Source organism: Lonchura striata, chromosome 22, assembly GCF_050655825.1.
Source record: "Lonchura striata isolate lonStrDom1 chromosome 22, ASM5065582v1, whole genome shotgun sequence".
Classification (NCBI taxonomy): domain Eukaryota; kingdom Metazoa; phylum Chordata; class Aves; order Passeriformes; family Estrildidae; genus Lonchura; species Lonchura striata.
This window is the reverse complement of record NC_140724.1, coordinates 7,571,107-7,590,607: the sequence shown is the minus strand read 5'-3', so window position 1 is coordinate 7,590,607 and position 19,501 is coordinate 7,571,107. Positions and strand designations below refer to the sequence as shown.

The following is a 19,501-nucleotide window of genomic DNA, read 5'->3' as shown; positions in this document are numbered from 1 at the left end:
CCTTTGGGAGGGGACACCCCCGTGTCCCCCCCCGGCGCCCCGTGTCACGGGTGCCAGCCCCGGGTGCTGGCAGGGGGTGTGGGTGCCGTGGCAGGGGGCAGAGGGCAGCTGGGGGGCGTTGGGGCTCGGGGTGGGGGGCTCAGGACGATCCAGCCAGCACTGACGCAGCATCGGAAGCACTTTAGACTAAGAGAATGGGTCTCTTAGGGGGCACAGGCTGCTCCGCCGGCCCCCCCAGCACGGGGGTCCCGGCAGCACATCCTGCACCCCCCTCCCACGGCCAGCGCTCGGGGGGACCCGGCCGCCCCGGCCCCCCAAGCCCACTCCACTCCCAGGCACTCCCCACGCGGTTCCCCAGGGCATCCCCACCATGCTGAGGGCTGGTTTTGGCTGGGGGGGAGGGGGCGGGATGGGCGGGGGGATATTAATTATTTTTTAATTATTCTGATGATTTCTCTGCATGCCCTTTGCGCGGGAGCAACCCTCGGGCGCTAACGCTGTATGTTGAGGAGCTGAGCTGTTCCTGTCCCATGAATGCTGGTGGATCGTTGCCAAATTTTTCTCCTTCCTCCCCTTTTCTCTCATTCTTTTTCTGTCTCCCCCTCCCCCAGCATATCCCCCCCATGCCCCTCCCCCCAGAAAAACCCCTTTGTCTTTTCTTTCTGAGCCTTGTAAGTGTAAAAGATGACTCTGATTTCGTTTTTGTCTCGGGAAAACTGCAAATAAATTATGAGGAAAAACCAATGATCATTAAAGTAAGAGGTGAAGGGGGAAGGCCCCGTCCCCGCCGGGGTGCCCAGGACGTGTCTGTGTGAAATGCCACCCGGGACGCTGCAGAGAGGGAACAGGGCTGCGACTGCCAAAGACGACTTTATCCCCCGGCCGGCGCAGCCAGGGCACAGAACACCCGAGGTACAGCCCAAGCCCAACTTTTCCGTTCCCAAGGAGGAGGAAGAGGAGGCAGTGAGGGCTGCTGGGGCCTGGCAGGTGCTGAGCCCCCCAGCCTGGCAGGTGGGAGCAGGGGAGGGGCTCGGGGTGCAGGGCAGGCTGGTAAGCTCCCCCCATCCCCCAGCACCGGGACACAGCTCCAGGCTCAGCAGCGTGGGGAGGAGCTGCCAGGGAGGCACAGAGCACCCCCAACCCAGAAACCTTTTTCCCTTCCCCCTTCTCCCACCCCCCAGCTCACCCTTAGGACACAAATACATAAAAGCTGCCTGGGATGGCAGCGGGGGGTTCTGCCTGCCCCCTCAGCCCCCCGGACAGAGTGGGGGGCTCCTCCAGGCTCCCAGGGGGTGTGAAGGCAGGGGAATGCATGGCCGGGCATCCCCTGGTCCCAGCTGTCCCAAGAACAGTGAGGGTGGGGGGTCTTCGGCGTGGACCACCCCCCCTGGGTGCCGGCCTGGCGCCAGCCTTGGTGTCCCCACAAGGTGGACAACAGTCACATCAGCCCAGGGGGCTGAGGAACCCCGGCCCAGCCCCAGGAACAGCCCTGGGGGGGCTGTGGAGGGGGGTGCAGGGCTGGTGGTCCAGAGGTGGAGACCCCGGGCTCCACTTCACATGATTTCACAGCAGGAGTTCTGCTTTCGGGCCTAGGAAGAGAAGGAAAACCATCGGTGAAGCTCCCCGAGGGTTTGGGGGTCCCACACATCCCCTGTCCTGCCAGAGGTGGACAGAGCACGAAGGCTGATGGCCCGGAGGCTCCTTTCCGTGTGGCCAGAGCTGGTGCCAGGAGCTGGGATGGACAGGGGCCAGGGCAGGGTGCAGGACACCCCAGGGAGGGGCTGGCGGCTGCAGCTGCGGCCTCCAGGCTCCCTGCACCCCTCCTGGGGGAACAGGGGTGATCCCTGCCCGGCACGCAGAGCTGTGCTCCCCAAGGATGACTCTGCACCCCTCCCAGCTCCCCTGGAGAGGGGGTCACCCTCACACCCACCGTTTTGTAGAAGGCTTTGGATTGTGCGCCCAGCACCTCTGATTTGGAGACCAGGTCGTCCAGCTTCTCCCCGCGCTCCAGCAGTGACTCCATAGTGTTGTGCTGCCAGAGAAAGGTGTGCTGAGCCCCAGCAGCAGCCCCACTGCACCCTGCAGCTCGGGATGGAGGTGCCACCACCCCTCCTGCCACCCTCCTGCAGCCCCCCAGCTCTGGGAACTTGGCCCGGCCAGCTGGGAAAAGCCCAAGGAGAAAAAGGGCAAGACAAAAAGAGGAAGAGGAAAGGGAGCTCCCACCCCAGGGAGGTCTCTGGGGAATGGCTTGGGGTGACTCTCCCCTGCCCCATTGCATGCCCCGGGGCCCCCACGGGCCTGTGCAGGCACGAGCATCCAGCCCTGCAGCCTCACCAGGATGATTTTGGTCTCATCCAGCTCCGCCTGCACTCGGGTCATCGGGTCAGCATCACGGGGGTTCTGGGGAGAAACAGCACGGTGCTGGTGCTGGCACCACCACAGGGACTCCGGGGGGGCACCGGGGTCCCAGCACGTGCCAGGGCTGCCCGGGTATCTCCCCTGCACTTCTCAGGGCTGCAGGGAACACGGAGACCCTCTGTCCTGGTGCCCTGCGGGGTCCCGGGGCTCTGTACCTGGTACTTGCTGAGGTATCCGTCCAAGGCAGAGTAGTTGATGTTGGCAGGTGACACTGAAGGCCAGTCCATCTTGCTGACCTGCCTGGAGAACTCATCCAGCACCTGCCAGGGGAGGAAGCAGCAGTGACCACCCAGGAGCCACAGCTGTGGGGCCACAGTGGCTGGAAGGGTTTTGCTCATCAAAACAGGAGATCTGGAGGTTTTTGGGAAGGGACCTGGCAGCTCATCCAAAGCCCTGCCATGGCAGGGACGCCTCCCACCAGCCCAGGCTGCTCCAAGCCCTGTCCAAAGTGGCCTTGAACACTTGCAGGGATGGGGCAGCCACAGCTTCTTTGGGAAACCTGTGTTAGTCCCATCACCCTGCAGGGAAGGACTTCTTCCCCATATCCCACCTAACCCTGCCCTCTGGCCATGGGAAGCCATTCCCCCTTGTCCCAGGTCTCTCTCCAACTCCCCTGGAGCCCCTTTAGGTACTGGAAGTGGGTCTGGGGTCTCCCTGGAGCCTTCTCCAGGCTGGACAGCCCAGGTCTCACAGCTTGTCTCCCTGGCAGTGGCTGGAGAACTGCCAGTGGAGAAGGAGCTGGAGGTTCTGGTGCCAGTGGGCACATGAGCCCAGCTATGCCAGGCAGTGGCCACGCTCTGTGCTGGCACTGCCAAGGGCCCTTGAGGGTCCAGTTCTGTGCCCCTCATGGCAAGGAGGGGCTGGAGCGTGTCCGGAGCTGGGGAAGGGGCTGGAGCCCCAGGAGGAAACACAGACAGACTTGGCAAGGCCGAGGTGGGCAGCCCTGACCAGAAGTCCTGCGTGTGGCAGGGCAGGAGGTGCAGGAGCCCTCACCTTGTCCAGCAAGGTAAAACAAACACGCTGGGGGTACTCATTGTCTGCAATCACCACTCCGGCCAGCCCGTCGCTCCGCACGTACACGTGGCACAGGTAGTCTGCCAAAGAAACTCCTGTCAGAGGGGCAGCCAACGCCCCGAGCCCCCCAGCACCCACCGCCCTCCAACCAGCCCCCACAGCCTCCCCCAGACTGCCCCGGAAGGTGTCATCACACCTGCATTTCTCATTGCTCCCCTAGGAAAAGCTCAAAATTTGGGGCTCAGCCCAAAGGCCCAAGTGTCCCACAGCATGGGACACAAAACTGACATCCCACAGTAAATAAAACCCAGTGGGGAAAGGGCTCAGCCCGATTTTAACCAATAACAACGCTGGGCTGCCATCAAAGAGGCTCCAGCAGCCAATCCAGGCTGCCTCCCACGAGTCCTGGGGCTCCAGAGGCATGTGGAGCAGGACCGGGAGGCTGGAATGAGGTGGGAATTTGGGATGTGGAGCCATGGCAAAGCTGGCACAGCCACCCCTCAGTGGGGTGGTCTGGGGAGCTGGGGGGGCTGCAACGCCAGAGCTCCAGGGAAACCGAGGGAGCCAGGGAGAGCACAGGCACTGGAGCAGGCCCCTGAGAAGCTCTGCAGGCCCCTGAGAAGCTCTGCAGGTCCCTGCAGGCCCCTGAGAAGCTCTGCAGGCCCCTGAGAAGCTCTGCAGGTCCCTGCAGGCCCCTGAGAAGCTCTGCAGGTCCTGCAGACCCTCTGCCACGCTGTGCTGGGCTCCCAGCCGCCCCAGCAGCTCCTACCATCAGCGCTGTCCCCCCGGGCTCTGTTTTGGGGTGACTTTCCCCAGAATGGGGCCAGGGGAAGCTCTCACCTTGCTCCTTGACAGAGGCCCTGCTGCCCAGCGCCGAGCGCTCCACGATCAGCTGGCTCGTGAACGTCATGAACTCCTGCACGCTGCGGGGACACGGCGTGGGCTGGGACACGGCTGGGACACAGCTGGGACAGGGCTGGGGACACGGCTGGGGACACGGCTGGGACATGGCTGGGGACACGGCTGGGACATGGACACAGCTGGGACAGGGCTGGGGACACGGCTGGGACAGGGCTGGGGACAGGGCTGGGACATGGACACGGCTGGGACACAACTGGGGACATGGCTGGGACACAGCTGGAGACACGGCTGGGACATGGACACGGCTGGGACAGGGCTGGGGACACGGCTGGGACATGGACACGGCTGGGACATGGACACGGCTGGGACATGGACACGGCTGGGACATGGACACGGCTGGGACATGGCCCCCATGGCACCGGGCCAGCAAAGTCTGCCCCCAGCTGCCCCTGAACCCCCGAGGAGTGGCAACCCCCGAACGGGCACCCGCAGTCTCCAGGGGAGCACCCAGAGCCCCCCAGCTGCAGTGACAGCCTGGTGTCCTCAGGCTGAACTCGCTTTTTTGGGGATTTAGCAGAAAGCAGAAATGCCATGGAACCACTTAGCAGAAAGCAGAAATGCCTTGCTTTTTGGGGATTTAGCAGAAAGCAGAAATGGCACTGCAGCTGGCTCTGCCTGGCCAGCACCTGGTGACCAGCTGCATCGTGGAAGCACGGAATGATTTGGGTGTTTGACCCCCCAGGCACCCAGCCACCACCATGAGTCAAAGCTAAAGGACATCCTTAAGCCAGACCGGCTCTAATTTGGAACACATTCCTGAGCCCAGGCTCAGGCCTGTCCAACAGGCTCCTTAGTGAGCCCTTGTCACCCCACAGCAAAGGAAAAGAGGCCAAAAATAATGAGCAGGAGTCAAGTAAACCCATTTCCAGAACGCCACCACATCCTGGCCATGCTGGGATTAGCCAATGTGAGGGAACACGCTCCCCAGTTCAGCTGGAAAACCCCAGGAAGGGACATTTTATCAGGGAGTGCATTACAGAGCTGGCCAGACAGCAGGGAGTGGGACAGCTGCTGCCTGGAGGTGCCAGGGAAACGTCCCTGGACCCAGGCACTGGTGTGGCACAGCCCGTGGTTCTCTGACCGCCTCCCACTGCTGGAAGCAGCTCCAGAGGGGAAATTGCCTCAGCTTACATCCCTCAGAGGGGTCTGCACCGCTCCCAGCCCGGCCACCAGCGCCACAGAGACTCTGCACTGCAGGGAAAAGTCCAGCCCAAGGATCCCTGAGCATCCTGAACACTCCTGCTTCACCAGAGAGGGAGCACGGACACCTCCCCCCGAGAGGAGGGACCCAGCCCCCATCCACCACCCCAGGGGTTCACATGAACCACGGAGAAAACATTTAAAACATTTATCATCAGCGAGTCCAACTACGTGCCAGTTAGACCCCAGGATGCATCTTCAGGGACTGCTCCTCCACTGGGAGTGCTGGTTTTGTTTCCCAGTATTCTGGAAGGAACTGGGCACTCAGCTGCTCACTCTGCCTTCCCGACCCTGCCAAATTCCTTGGCAGTCGTTCAGCGGGCAGAGGCGCGGGCACAGCCCGGCCCTGCACTCCTGCCCAGCAGGTTATCCCAGAGCAGCCCTGAAACACGCCCTGAACATCACACCTGGGCCAGCATCCCCGTGAATAACCCGGGACAGGCACAGACACCCTGCTCCTGGAAATCCCGGAGCTCTCCTCGGGCACGGGCACAGCCCGCCGAGGGGGCAGCCCTCAGCACGACCACACGGGCAGTTTCTGGGGGTTTGGGAAAATGAGCTGCAGCCACAGCGTGCTGTGGGGTGCACCTGGAGCCACTGGCACATCTGGCCGAGAAGGAGCTTTTTTAGACACTCTTACTTCAGCCTTTCCCCTGGAACTGCAGAACCAGACGTGCCTGAGGCACCAGAAAACTTGGCAGGGAAAGTTTGGTCCCAGAGGAATTTCCTAACTCCCCTACCCTGCCAAGCAACAATAACCTATTCCAGAGCTCCAGGAGATTCTCAGGAGCTGCTGGAGCTCCCTGATCCCCCTGTGGGCAGCCTGGAGTGGCACCTGGGGCTCAGCCAGCTCACCTGAGGGCACTGGATAACCTGGGCAGAGCTCTGTAGGCTGGGAAGAGCTGACCCCGCTGCCAGGCGTTCCTGAGCCCCGATTCTGTGGCCTGGGCGTGCTGGAGGTTTGTGGGGCCCCGCTGCTGGCTGGGGCTCCGGGAGCTTCACTCCACTGCTGAGGCTGATCCCTCACTCCAAGCAGGTCCCAACTCCCCAGGAGCAGCCCTGGGGCTGCTCCCCCTTAGGAACAGCCCCTCCCTGCTGCCAGTGCAGCTGCAGTGAGGGCAGACCCTCCAAAGCCCTGCCTGTGCTCCCCCGGGGCTGCGGCACGCACCTGGACCTCTGGAAGAAGCTGAAGCTGGACACGTCGTAGGCAGCTTTCAGCAGGCGCACCCTGGGCTCGCCTTTGTAAAGGACACTTAGGCTGTAGAGCCTCATGGCGGCGGCTCTGGGGCTGCGGAGAGAGGGCGGAGGGCTCGGGCTGGGCCTGCGGGCCGGGACAGCCCCGGGGCTCCCCCAAACCCCCCTCCCGTCCCGGACAGGTGGAGCCCCCAGCCCCACGCCTGCCTGCTCAGCCCGGCCCGGCACGGCTCAGCCTGGCCCAACCCAGTATAACCCACTATAACCCAGTAAAATCCACCCCAGTATAGCCCAGTATAGCCCAGTAACACACAGCCCGGTATAGCCCAGCACCCAGCCCAGTAAAATCCACCCCAGTATAGCCCAGTAAAACCCAGTCCAATATAACCCAGTAAAACCCAGGACCCAGCCCAGTAAAACTGAGTAAAACCCCGCAGAGTATAACCCAGTATGGCCCAGTATAACCCAGTAAAACCCAGCCCAGTATAACCCAGTAAAACCCGGCCCAGTATAACCCAGTATGGCCCAGTATAACCCAGTAAAACCCAGCCCAGTATAACCCAGTATGGCCCAGTATAACCCAGTAAAACCCAGCCCAGTATAACCCAGTATGGCCCAGTATAACCCCGTAAAACCCAGCCCAGTATAACTCAGTAAAACCCAGCCCAGTATAACCCAGTATGACCCAGTATAACCCAGTAAAACCCAGCCCAGTACAACCCAGTATGGCCCAGTATAACCCAGTATAACCCAGCCCCTCCACCCAGTGTAACGCGGCCACTGCCCAGTACAACCCAGCCCCAGCCATCCCCCGGCCCCAGCAGCCCCGGCCAGCCCCGCCAGCCCCGCCAGCCCCGGCCATTTCCGGGCCATCCCCGGGCCCGCCCGGTACCGGCGCTGCGGTCCCGGCGGCGGCCGAGCGGCGATGGGCGCGACCCGGAAGTGGAGCACAGCGGCCGGAAGTGCCGGCCCGGAGCGCCGTGGCACTCCTCCCGGCCTGCGCACGCGCCAAGATGGCTCCGCCCCCTCAGCCTTCTGACCAATCGGCGCCCGCTTCCCCGCTCTCCGGCGTCCCCCGGGAGGCCAATCAGCGCCGAGCTGGGGTGGCCCTGTTCCTCGGGGCGGCCAGCAGGGGGCGCTGTGCCCGGCGGGGCCGCGGGGGCGGGGCCTGTTCGGCTCCGTGGGGCGGGGTCCCGGGTGGGCCGGGGGTCCCGGGTGGGCGGGGTCCCGCGTGGGTCGGGGGTCCCGGGTGGGCGGGGTTCCGGGTGGGCGGGGTCCCGCGTGGGTCGGGGGTCCCGCCGTGGGCGGGGTCCCGCGGTGGGCGGGGTTCCGGGTGGGCCGGGGGTCCCACGGTGGGCGGGGTCCCGGGTGGGTCGGGGGTCCCGGGTGGGCCGGGGGTCCCGCGGTGGGTCGGGGGTCCCCTGTGTGGGGTCCCGTCCCCATGGCGTGGTGACCCCTCTGAGCAGGGGGAGCAGCCTCCCCCGGGTGCTGGGGCCCGCCCTGGGGAGCGGGGACCCCTCCGTGGGGCGGTTCCGCCGTGGGCAGTGGGGACCCCTCCGTGGGGCGGTCCTGCCCTGGGTGGAGGTCCATCCATGGTGGGGGGCAGGGGCTGAACCTCCCCAGGGTTTCGGAGCCCTCCGCGGTGCGAGGACCGCTCAGGGTGGGCTGCCAGGACCCTCCTGTGCGGCCGGGGGGAGCAGTGGGGTGCTGTGGGGTGACCCTGTGTCCCCCAGACCCTGCTCTGCCCCCAAACCCCGTGCCCTGCCCGGAGCCCCCGCAGCCCCCCGGGGCTGTCACCCCGGCGCCCCTCCGGGCTTCCCGGGGATGGGGCGACGCTTCCCGGAGCAGCGCCGGGAGGTTTCGGGGTCTCGGACCTCCACAGTCCCCGATTTGCGCGACGCCGGGTGCGACACGTGGCTCCGGGGGTGCCGCATCCCCCTCCTCAAATCCGGCCCCCCGCCCGGTCCCGGCGGCGCCGGGGCGGATCCGCTCCCCTCCGCGGGGTCCGCCGGCCGCGCCGTGCCCGCGGTCGCCATGGGAGCGTGCCGGTTGCCAAGCCGGCCGCTGGAGTGCTTGCCACCGCCATCGAGCGGTTGGCGTGACAACGGGGACACGGGTGACCCGGGGCGTGGTGCTCCGCGGGGAGGGTCCGGGCCGAGCCGGGCCAGCGCACCGGGGGTCTGCAGAGCTGGGACCCCCGCCCCGGGATTGATTTATTAAGGGAGCGAGCGGGAGAGGTGACCGGAGCCCCGGCGGAGCGGAGGATGTGCGGGCACAGCGCTGATCGCCCTGGGGCCTCGGGCCCCGCTCCCGGCCCCTCCGCTTGAGGCCACCGGGACCCCCTCGGCGGGCGCCGCGCTGGCCCGGCCGATGAGATAGCGCGGCGAAGGTGGAGCATCAGCGAGGCTCGGAGCAGCCCAGCGCCGCCGGACAGCCGCCAGCGCAGGGCAGGGGCTCCCCCAGGCCAGGCACCACGGTGGGCACACAGCGGCTGAGGGGGGCACGGCTCGGCCCGCAGCCCACCCCGCCCCGCACCTGCCCCCATGCTGGATCACCGAGCCAGGATGGAGAGCAGCAGGAAGGAGAAGGTGAGGCGGCTGCAGGGCGGTGCTGGGTGCCCAGTGGGTGTGGGGAAGAGTGCAGACCCTCACCGGGGTTCCAGCCTTCCCTGGAGCGGGGCCAGGTGCTCCCAGCACCTCCCGAGGTCACCGGGGGCAGCCCGGGGGTTCCCAGCCCTGAGGTCACCCCCCAGCACAGCCCTGAGGGCTCATGATGGAGCTGGGAGCGTTTGTGGGACATCCTGCATCCCAGCATTGCCCCGGGCGTCTTGCAGCCGCTCAGCTGCATCCCCAGGATGAGGTGGGGCCTGTCACCTCCTTCAGGTGGCTGTCATCGTTGCCACTGAGGCAGGATGGCACCGGGCTCATTCCCAGCTGTCTGTGGGAAGCATCCTCTCCCAGATGGGTTGAGCTCACGGGGTCATGGGTGAGGACACTGGAGACATGCCCTGCTGCCAGCTGGGACACCAAGGGGACACCCAGGGGACACCGAGGGGACTCATCACATGCTGGACCAGCAGGGATGGGTGTCACTGGCCACTGCAGCCAGCAGCCACATGGTTCCCAGCTCCATGCCTTTTGTGGGATGCACTGGAGCACACCATTTCCATGGGAAGCTGAGAGCCAGGTAATGCCATGTGGGAAGACCCAAATCCTGCCAGGGAAGGGCCAAACCCATTATTTTGAAGGTGAATAGGGACATGTGGTGCTGAGGTGGAAAAAACCCTGGAGAAATAAAACTGGGACTCCCAAGTACCAGCCTTGGGATGGGGAGCCTCCGGCCATGGCAGATCTGGGGCTCCCATGCCAAGGGGTGCCATGGGATGGATTAGCACCGAATACCTTCAGCCAACAACCCAGGAGAGATTATCAGATCCAGCTCCACACTTTCCTGGCAGGATTTTTCCAATCGTTCTGGGCCAAACACCCTCAGGATCAGGGCAAACCTCACCACAATGCTGCTCTGGGTGCCCAGCCCCATTCTGGGGGGATCCGGGCTGCACTGAGGGCCAGGTGATGTGCCAGGATGGAGAGCAGCTGGACTGAGCCAGGCAAGGTTTGGGAGGCTCCAAACTACGTCCCAAACGATTTCCTGAGCCCCCCACCCCAAAACCTGTCAGGAAACAGCAGCGGCCTCGAGGCAAACATCTGTGTGCCGGGAAGAGGCTGGAGCCCAGCCGGAGGCCGGTGACTAATGAGCCCTAATGCTGCCGGCTCCAGCTCCATCTGACAGCCGGGGCACCTGGCCCCAGCCCTGCTTCTAATGGGGGCTGCGCCGAGCCCGGGGTTGCTACGGAAAGGATAAACACGGATCCTGCTTGCCAGGTGCTTCCCTGGAGTGGGCCCTGCGGCTCTCCCTGGCAGCGAGACAAGGCAGCAATCCCCAAGAATATTCCTGCCTGCCCTCTGCCCTCTGTTAGCCACACGTTTGTTGGGTGAAAAATGGTGCCCACGATTCCCAGGGGGATGCAGGGAGAGGGGTGCCCCAAGGGGAACAAGGAAGACACACCAGCATGTCCATCATGAAAGAATCCCATATCCTCAGTGGGAGTGCTGTGCTCCTCAATGGCATGGCCAGCACTCCTTGCTGGGAGTGACTCTGGGATTCATCAGAGCCACAGCCACCCAAAAAAATCAGCTGGGTGAATTCTCCACAGCCACCCAAAAAATTCAGATGGGTGACAGGGATGGCAGAACCCCAGTGCCAGCCCTGGTCCCCAGGAACACCAGAGCTGAGCATGGCATCCTGCAGGCAGCACCAGGAGGGGGTCGGTGCCTTGTGACAGTCCTGTGGATTCCCTGATGCCCCTGTTCAGTGGGAGGAGAACAGCAGAGTGATAGGATAAGTCATTTCAGGGTTCCATGTGCCCATGGGGAAAACAGGGCTGGGAGAATGGAAACTTGGAGCTTCCCAAACTTCTTGCAGTTCAGGCCCCTTGCATCCCAAATTCCTAGTCCCTGGCTGATGCTGTGTGGTGTGCAGGTGGAGCAGATCCTGTCAGAGTTCCCTGGTCCCTGGCTGATGCTGTGTGGTGTGCAGGTGGAGCAGATCCTGTCGGAGTTCCGTCTGAAGGAGGAGGACCTGAAGAAGGTGATGTACCGGATGCAGAAGGAGATGGACAGAGGGCTCAAGTTGGAGACACATGAGGAAGCCTCTGTCAAAATGCTGCCCACCTACGTGCGCTCCACCCCCGAGGGCTCCGGTACGGCCTCACTCCCAGTCCCTCGTGTGTCACCCCTTCCTCACACCCCATCAAGCTCCACGTAGAAGGCTGAGCCTACCAGGAGCCCATCACCTTCTCCCCTCTCCCTGGCTTTGCAGAGGTGGGAGATTTCCTGTCCCTGGACCTGGGCGGCACCAATTTCCGTGTGATGCTGGTGAAGGTGGGCGAGGGGGAGGAGGGGCAGTGGAAGGTGAAGACGAAGCACCAGATGTATTCCATCCCGGAGGATGCCATGACTGGGACGGCTGAGATGGTCAGTGGAGCGCACAGGGAGGGCATCCATCCCATCCCATCCCATCCCATCCCATCCCATCCCATCCCATCCCATCCCATCCCATCCCAGTCCCTTTCATCGTTTCAGTGGGAATGCTTGGGGGGACACACCCATCCATCAGCCAGCAGAAGCTGGGGGTGTCCAGGCCTGGGGAGCCCATGCTGGGGGACAGCATCTGTCCAAGGGTAGTGGGAGGGTGGGGACATCTCTTGGGAAAGGCTGGACCTCCTCTCTTCCAGCTCTTTGACTACATCTCCGAGTGCATCTCTGATTTCCTGGACAAGCACCAGATGAAGCACAAAAAGCTGCCCCTGGGCTTCACCTTCTCCTTCCCTGTGCGGCACGAGGACATCGACAAGGTGAGGGGGTGTCCGGGCAGCACAAGGGTTAGGGGTCCCCAGGCCTCACCTACACCCCAGCCCCACTTCGGTCTGACCCCCATTCCAGGGCATCCTCCTGAACTGGACCAAGGGCTTCAAAGCCTCTGGCGCGGAAGGGAACAACGTGGTGGGGCTGCTGAGGGACGCCATCAAACGGAGAGGGGTGAGAGGATCAGACTCTGCTGGCTCCACCGTGGCACACCCCGGCACCCGCGGCTGGCCCTGCCAGGGGCTCACTGAGCCTGGCCGTGCCTGCAGCAGGGCCACTGGAGCCCGTGTGTCCCCAGGAAGGGACCACTGGAGCGCAGCCGTCCCCATGCTGGGGCTGCTGGAGCCAAACATGGCCCTGGGCAGGGATGCTTCGTGTCTGTGCGCACACCTGTGTATGACACGTGCCCAGGTCCCCACCCCTGGGGACAGTCCACCCAAACCTGCCTGCTGTGAGACAGCCTGAGCCCCATGAGCCCACAGTGGTCCCTGTCCCCAGGACTTCGAGATGGACGTGGTGGCAATGGTGAATGACACGGTGGCCACAATGATCTCCTGCTACTACGAAGATCACCAGTGCGAGGTTGGGATGATTGTGGGTAAGATGCCCCTTCTGCAGGGACACGTGGCTGGACATGGGGCACTGTCCCATGGGCCTGCTCCCCTGCTGCTTCCCCCGTCCTTTTGGGAGACATTCCAAGTACAGAGAGGTGGCCATGGCACTCTGCTGAGGTGTCTGGTGGCTGGGACACCCGATGGCATTGCCTGCCCCAGCATGGTTGGGGCACTTTGAGAGTAAAGGGGGTGGTCATCGTAACAGGGCTGGTCCCCAGAGGGCTGCCCTGCCCCCAGGCTGTTGGTGGCTCTGGCCTGTTGGTCCCCACCACCCTCACAGGGTAGGATTTCTTCCCTGTAGCCAATCTAAATCTCCCCTCTTTTAGTCTAAAACCCTTTCCCCATGTCCTGGAACCGCTCTTGTTGTCAGTCACCAGGTTGGGGAGCGTCCCTCAGGCTCCATAGGGGTCCCAACCCTGCCCTGGCACCTCTGGACCGCCTCCAGTTCTTTCCCATTACTCCACAACACCGCCCCAGTTTTATCCCCGTCAGGAGGGGAGGGCTGTGGTGGGGGGCATCACCGCTGTCCCCCCTGCCCAGAGCCATCCCCGGTTCCCGGCAGGGACGGGCTGTAACGCCTGCTACATGGAGGAGATGCACAACGTGGAGCTGGTGGAGGGCGACGAGGGCCGGATGTGCGTGAACACGGAGTGGGGCGCCTTTGGTGCCTCTGGGGAGCTGGACGAGTTCCTCCTGGAGTACGACCGCGTGGTGGACGAGACCTCACTTAACCCCGGTCAGCAACTGTAAGGAATAGGAGAGATCCAGTTCCTCTGGGCGTCCCCCGTCCCCTGCGCCACGCCGGGCTCAGCCCCGGCACGGGCGTGCTTCGCCCCGGGCCGTGCCCGTGCGCAGGACACATCCAGCAAGGAGCGGGGCAAGGAACGAGGGGGTGCTGTGGGATGTGACCCCTCACATCCCAGATCTGATGCCCCCCTGGCCTATGCCCGCCCCAGGTACGAGAAGATAATTGGGGGGAAGTACATGGGGGAGATCGTGCGGCTGGTGCTGCTGAAGCTGGTGGATGAGAACCTGCTCTTCAATGGCGAGGCCTCTGAGAAGCTCAAGACTCGTGGCACCTTTGAGACCCGCTTCATGTCCCAGATCGAGAGGTGCGAGGCTGGGGGGTGGCACCCCCAAACCGGCCTGCCAGGCTGCTTCGCACTGGGAGGTCTGTGCCCTCCCTCCACGCTGGTCCAGGCATGCTGAGGAGTCTGTGCTCCCTCTCTGCACTGGGCTGTCCCACAGGGGATCCCCCTGTTCCATCGTCCCAGACCAGTCTGATTGACTGCCTCCTTTTGGGGTCCTTTATCCTGTGACCCCACAGCAGTCTACTCTGACTGTCCACCTTGGGGTCCCTGCGTTCTGCCACCCAAACCGCAGTGTCCCCTTGTCACGGGGGCCATTGTGATCCCATCATTCCATACCTGCCTGCTCTGTCCCATGTTGGGGTCCCCATGTCCCATCACCCCACACCAGCCCGCTCTGACTGACCCAGCTGGGGTTCCCCATCCTGGGACCCCAAACAACAGTCCCGTGCGAAGATCCCGATCCCATCACTCCTCCATCCCTCTCCAGCTGCCTCACCCAGGGTCCCCACCCTTCAGCCTTGGCTGAGCCCCTTTTCTCCCCCCACCCCAGCGATTCTGATGACCGCAAGCAGATCTACAACATCTTGTCGGCCTTTGAGCTGCTGCCGTCGCGGACAGACTGCGAGATCGTGCGCCGGGTGTGCGAGAGCGTGTCCACGCGGGCTGCCCAGATGTGCTCGGCCGGGCTGGCCGGTGTCATCAACCGCATGCGGGAGAGCCGCAGCCAGGACACCCTCAAGATCACGGTCGGCGTCGATGGCTCCGTCTACAAGCTCCATCCCAGGTGGGGATCCCCAGGCCCCGATGGCGTCCCCGTCCTCCCCCCTCATCCCCCAAGCCCTGACCCCATTTGTGACCCCCTGTTCCCCCGACTCCCCAGCTTCAAGGACCACTTCCACGCCACGGTGCGGCAGCTGACGCCCGGCTGCGACATCACCTTCATCCAGTCGGAGGAAGGCAGCGGGCGCGGGGCCGCCCTCATCTCAGCCGTGGCCTGCAAGATGGCCTGCATGATGGGGCAGTGAGCTGGACTTGGAGGGGCATGGCAGGGGCCGGTGGTCCTGCTTGGAGCGCTCTGGGAGCAGACACGGACGTGGCAAGGAGGCAGCTCCGGCCCCCCAATAAACGGGGTGTGTGTGGACTTCTCTGGGGCCGCTTGGGCCAGTGATCCTCTCCCCCCGTGCTGGTAGAGAGACCCCCACGGGGCTGCCCCACATGTTTGGGGTGGCCAAGGAGCTTCCCGTGCCCTCACCTCCCTTCCCCATCCTCACACGGCTGCAGCAAGGGGGTCTCCGGCGCAACCCAGCCCCTTTGCCAGGAGAAAGCCCCCCCAGGGGGGTTGGTCTAGGGATAAGGGGCTCTCTGGGGGTACTGTGGGGGGATGTCAGGGTAGAGGAGCTCCCCACCAGTGATCCCTGGGGTGCAGAGGCTGAGCAGAGTGCACCAGAAATGGACCAGATGGAGGAGGGCATACTGGGGGGATCCCCTCCAGCCATGTCCCCACCCGTGTTCCCTGGAAGGTCTGGGGCACCCCAGAGATTTGAGCTCACCAGAGGGTCTGGAGCAGAGTCTTGGGGTCCCTCTGGGGGGGTCATGGCACCCCAGGGTGCCAGGGGTCCTTTAAGGATCTGGCAGTACCAGAGCGTATTGTGGCTCTCTGAAGGCTCTGGAAGCAAGCCAGGGTTTGGGGCCACTCTGAGGGTCTGGAGCAGCCCAGGGTGAAGGGGTCCTGCTGGGACACCACGGGGTGTTGGGATCCCCACTCAGGGTGCGGGGTCAGCCCCAAGGTACGTGTTATAGCCGCGATATTTGGGGCCACTGCAGGGGTCTGGGGGTGCCCTGGGGCACGGGGCACCCAGGATCGAGGGACATCTCAGGGTGCTGGGCTACCTCTGGGGCACCCGGGACCGGGGGGGACTGGATCACCACGGGGAGTGGGGCCAACATGGGTCCTGGGACTACCGAGGGATCTGGGTGTCCTCGCAAAGTGGGGGTGCCATCGAGGGGCTGGGGACACGGGGGGTGGCCGCGTCACCCCAAGGGACAAAGCCAGGCAGCGGTGCTGCTCCCGGAGGCCCGGCTCCACGGCTGGCACTGGGGTCCCTCACTGCGGGGGGACAAGGGGATCCCTCTGCGCCGCCGCTGCAGCCTGCAGGATTCCCTGCCTTCTGATTGGCTTGCACCAAGAGGCATCTTGAGCTCTGATTGGTGGCAGCCCTCAGAGACCTGCAGATCTCTGTTCTGATTGGCCAGGGGCAAACAGAAGAGATTCCCTGCACTCTGATTGGTTGGAATTAAAGTTTAAAAAAAAAAAAGAAAAAAAAAAAAAAAAAGGGGTGTGGGATTCCCCGTGCTATGACTGGCTGGGATTGCAGAAGGGATTCCCCGTGCTCTGATTGGCTGGGATTGCAGAAGGGATTCCCCGTGCTCTGATTGGCTGGGACTGCCGAAAGGATTCCCCGTGCTCTGATTGGCTGGGACTGCAGAAGGGATTCCCCGTGCTCTGATTGGCTGGGACTGCTGAAGGGATTCCCCGTGCTCTGATTGGCTGGGATTGCATAAGGGATTCCCCGTGCTCTGATTGGCTGGGACTGCAGAAGGGATTCCCTGTGTTCTGATTGGCTGGGACTGCAGAAGGGATTCCCCGTGCTCAGCGCGGACAGTGCCAATGCCGGCCAGTGAGGACGATCCCAAGCCCACAGCAGTGCTGGTGACAAGTGGGTGACGAGGGACAGTGCCACGTGCAGGGACGGCTGCAGTGCCAGGCACAGGGTGCAGCGAGGGGACCATGACAGCCGGGACCACCCAGGCGTGCGAAAGGAACCGCTCGCTCCAACCCACATGAGATGCATCCCCACAGAACTGCTGGCACCTTCGGTGCCACCCTGGCCCTGCTGCGGGCAGGCCAGGCCCAGACTGTCCCCTGCCAGTGCCTGGTGCCATACAGCTGTGTCACCGTGTCCCCCCAGCGCAGACAAACAAGACCCAGGAGCCAGAGGAGGGACTTTACTGAGGGGGAGGGGGATGCCAGGGCTGCGGGGGCATCAGGGGCTGGAGGGGCGTCGGGGTTTGGGGGCACTCGGGGCTGTGCCTGTGGAGAGAGGAAAGAGCAGGGCGTGAGTCAGGGCCAGCACCCTACAGCCTGCAGCAGGGAAGGTTCAGAAACCACAAGCACACTCCCACCCCGTCGGCAGGCATGGGGTAAGGGATGTAGGGTGCAAAGTGTGGGATACAGAGGGGGGTATGGGATCAGGATGTGGAGTGCAGGATCAGGATGTGGGTGCAGGATGGGGGTGCAGGATCAGGATGTGGCTGCAGGATGGGGGTTCAGGATCAAGTTGTAGGGTGCACAACACAGTGCAGGACAGGGGCTGTGGGATTACCATGCAGGGTGCAAGACATGGTGCAGGATGCAGGATGGGGATGTGGGGTGCAGGGCACAGGGTATGGGACATGGGGACGCAGGATGCGAGGTGCCGGACACAGGATGCAGGATCGGCCCATGGGATGCAGGATCAGGATATGGGTGGGCACTGACCGTGCTCAGGAGCGGCAGATGCCCATGGCACTGCAGATCTCCTGGGGCGTCTCCCCGTTCTGCAGCGCCTCGCTGATCTTGTCCCGGTACTTGTTCACTATCCGCTTGCACACCTTGCCCACAACCCGGCCCAGCGCCTGGCAGCCCTTCCGCATTGCTGCTGCCACCGCCGACTGCCAAAGCCACCACAGGTCAGGGGGCCACGGGGAGAGGGCCCCTAGCCCAGCCCCCCAGACCCTCATCACCCCTCACCTCGTCGGGGTCGTCACCTGCCAGCGACTGTATCTTCTTCAGGACCTTGGTGCACAGGCTGCACTTAATCCCCCCGCTTTGCCCCACGCCGTCCCCGTCAGCCGCATTCCCCTGTGGGGACACAGAACACCCTCAGGGCTGCCTGGACCCCTGGTGGCCCTGGCAGTACTTGGGGTCGGGGTCTCACCAGGGCCAGGCTGTCGCGGAGCTGTTGGCACTGCTGCTCCCAGCCGCAGCGCGTGGCCGTGGCCGTGTCCCAGCACCCGGACGCTGGGTCACCCTGGCAGGGCAGGGGTGCCGTGGCCTCTGCTGCTGCACAGGGACAGGACAGTGAGCGTGGATGCAGGTTGGGTGCCCATCACTGAATTCCCAAACTCCTAAACCACCTGCCCCAGGTATTCAACCCCATCCCCACCATCCCTCATGCCTGTGCTCACATCCTCCTGCTCCCACTGCTCCTAGGTCCCCACATAGACCCCGTCCCCAAATGTCCCCAGGTGCCGGTCCCAACACGGGCACCGTGCCCATCACCCCTGGGTGCTTGGGCAGAGCCCATCCCTGCCACCCCCAGGTGCTTGTTCCCATCCCTGCAGCCCCCACCATCCCTCCTGACTGTCCCTTTGTCCTCCTTCCCACATCCCCGAGTGCCTGTCCCCACACAGACCCCATCCCCATCACACACAGGTCCCCACACAGAGCCCAGCCCCGCAGCTCAATCCTCCAGGCTGCCATCCCCCTCGTCCCGTGTCCTGTCCCGTCCACCTCGGGGTGGCCGTCAGGAGGGTCCCCATCACCTGCCAGCAGCAGCAGCAGCAGCAGGAAGGTGGCAGACATGGCGAGCCCACAGCAGATCACTGACAGCGGGTGCCTGCCTGCGTCCCGACACCTTTTATAGAGCGCTGGGGGGTGGGGGACCAAAACCCCAAAACCCAAACCCCTGAGAACCGAGCACGGCTGCTCCCCAGGGCCCTTCCTGCCTCACAGCTCCACCCCGCAGGAAGGGGTTACGGGGGGACCTGGGGAGCTCAGCACCCAGCCTCGGCCCTCGGGGAAATCCCACGAGTGGGGCGGGAGGGACAGCCCAGACCCCGAGATCCGTCCCGACATCGGGAGGCTGTCCCGGCTCCGCCTTGGCCCCCTCCGGGCTCTGGGGAGCCCAAGGGCGCAGTGTGCCCGCGGGGTCGGTCCCGGTGTCCCCCCTGGGGTCGGTCCCGGTGTCCCCCCTGGGGTCGGTCCCGGTGTCCCCCCGGTGTCCCCCCTGGGGTCGGTCCCGGTGTCCCCCCTGGGGTCGGTCACGGTGCGCCCCTCACCCCTCGTGTGTCCTCCATCCCACGTGTGCCCCTCATCCCCCGCCTGTCCTTCATCCCACGCGTGCCCTTCACCCCACGGCTTCCGAAGGGCCCCCGGGTCGGTGCCGGTGTCTTGCTGTCCCGGTGTCTGTCGCGCTGTCCCGTGTCCTGCTCCCCTCCATGTCCCGCTATGGCCCCTCCATGTCCCGCCCGGTCCCGCCCGGTCCCGCCCGGTCCCGCCCGGGGCTCTGGCCCCGCCCCTCAGCGCGTCTCGCGCCGGCTCTGACGTCACTTGGCCGCGCGCGGCGTTCGCGCCTTTTCCCGCCGCAGCCCCGCCCCCATGGCGGGACCCGGTCCCGGTGCCGGCGGCGACCCCGGGCCCGAGCGTGACCGGCCCCGGGCCCGAGCGTGACCGGCGGGGACCCCGGGCCCGAGCGTGACCGGCCCCGAGCCCGAGCGTGACCGGCGGGGACCCCGGGCCCGAGCGTGACCGGCCCCGGGCCCGAGCGTGACCGGCCCCGGGCCCGAGCGTGACCGGCCCCGG

The 19,501-nt window shown here is 64.5% G+C and overlaps 3 protein-coding genes across 8 annotated transcripts; 1 reads left to right on the top strand and 2 right to left on the bottom strand.

Moving 5' to 3' along the window:
* Positions 1-851: 851 nt before the first annotated feature.
* Positions 852-7,711, bottom strand: YKT6 (YKT6 vesicular SNARE protein). The gene is made up of 8 exons (XM_021544839.4): positions 7,640-7,711; positions 6,722-6,841; positions 4,273-4,355; positions 3,412-3,512; positions 2,574-2,678; positions 2,335-2,400; positions 1,931-2,032; positions 852-1,589 (listed from the first exon to the last, which is right to left on the bottom strand). Exons 2-8 carry the CDS (start codon positions 6,823-6,825, stop codon positions 1,554-1,556), a joined length of 597 nt encoding a protein of 198 aa, XP_021400514.1. The 5' UTR covers positions 6,826-6,841; positions 7,640-7,711; the 3' UTR covers positions 852-1,553.
* A 1,007-nt stretch (positions 7,712-8,718) lies between these two features.
* GCK (glucokinase) lies at positions 8,719-15,019 on the top strand. Of its 3 annotated transcripts, none has more exons than XM_021544841.3 (10): positions 8,719-9,335; positions 11,347-11,509; positions 11,629-11,783; positions 12,044-12,163; positions 12,252-12,347; positions 12,672-12,771; positions 13,350-13,533; positions 13,744-13,899; positions 14,429-14,662; positions 14,759-15,019. In XM_021544841.3, the coding sequence occupies exons 1-10, from the start codon at positions 9,291-9,293 to the stop codon at positions 14,901-14,903; spliced, it is 1,398 nt and encodes a 465-aa protein (XP_021400516.1). In that variant the 5' UTR covers positions 8,719-9,290; the 3' UTR covers positions 14,904-15,019. The 3 variants fall into 3 exon arrangements, with proteins under 3 accessions (XP_021400516.1, XP_085415525.1, XP_085415526.1); XM_085559399.1 differs by having other exon boundaries at positions 9,162-9,335; positions 11,290-11,509; XM_085559400.1 differs by lacking the exon at positions 8,719-9,335 and adding an exon at positions 11,079-11,289.
* Positions 15,020-16,869: 1,850 nt separating this feature from the next.
* On the bottom strand, positions 16,870-19,169 carry GNLY (granulysin). Of its 4 annotated transcripts, none has more exons than XM_085559403.1 (6): positions 18,979-19,169; positions 18,463-18,540; positions 17,856-17,980; positions 17,669-17,779; positions 17,417-17,589; positions 16,870-16,969 (listed from the first exon to the last, which is right to left on the bottom strand). In XM_085559403.1, the coding sequence occupies exons 2-5, from the start codon at positions 18,500-18,502 to the stop codon at positions 17,422-17,424; spliced, it is 444 nt and encodes a 147-aa protein (XP_085415529.1). In that variant the 5' UTR covers positions 18,503-18,540; positions 18,979-19,169; the 3' UTR covers positions 16,870-16,969; positions 17,417-17,421. The 4 variants fall into 4 exon arrangements, with proteins under 4 accessions (XP_085415529.1, XP_085415531.1, XP_085415530.1 ...); XM_085559405.1 differs by having other exon boundaries at positions 17,856-17,977; XM_085559404.1 differs by having other exon boundaries at positions 19,051-19,169.
* Positions 19,170-19,501: the final 332 nt, after the last annotated feature.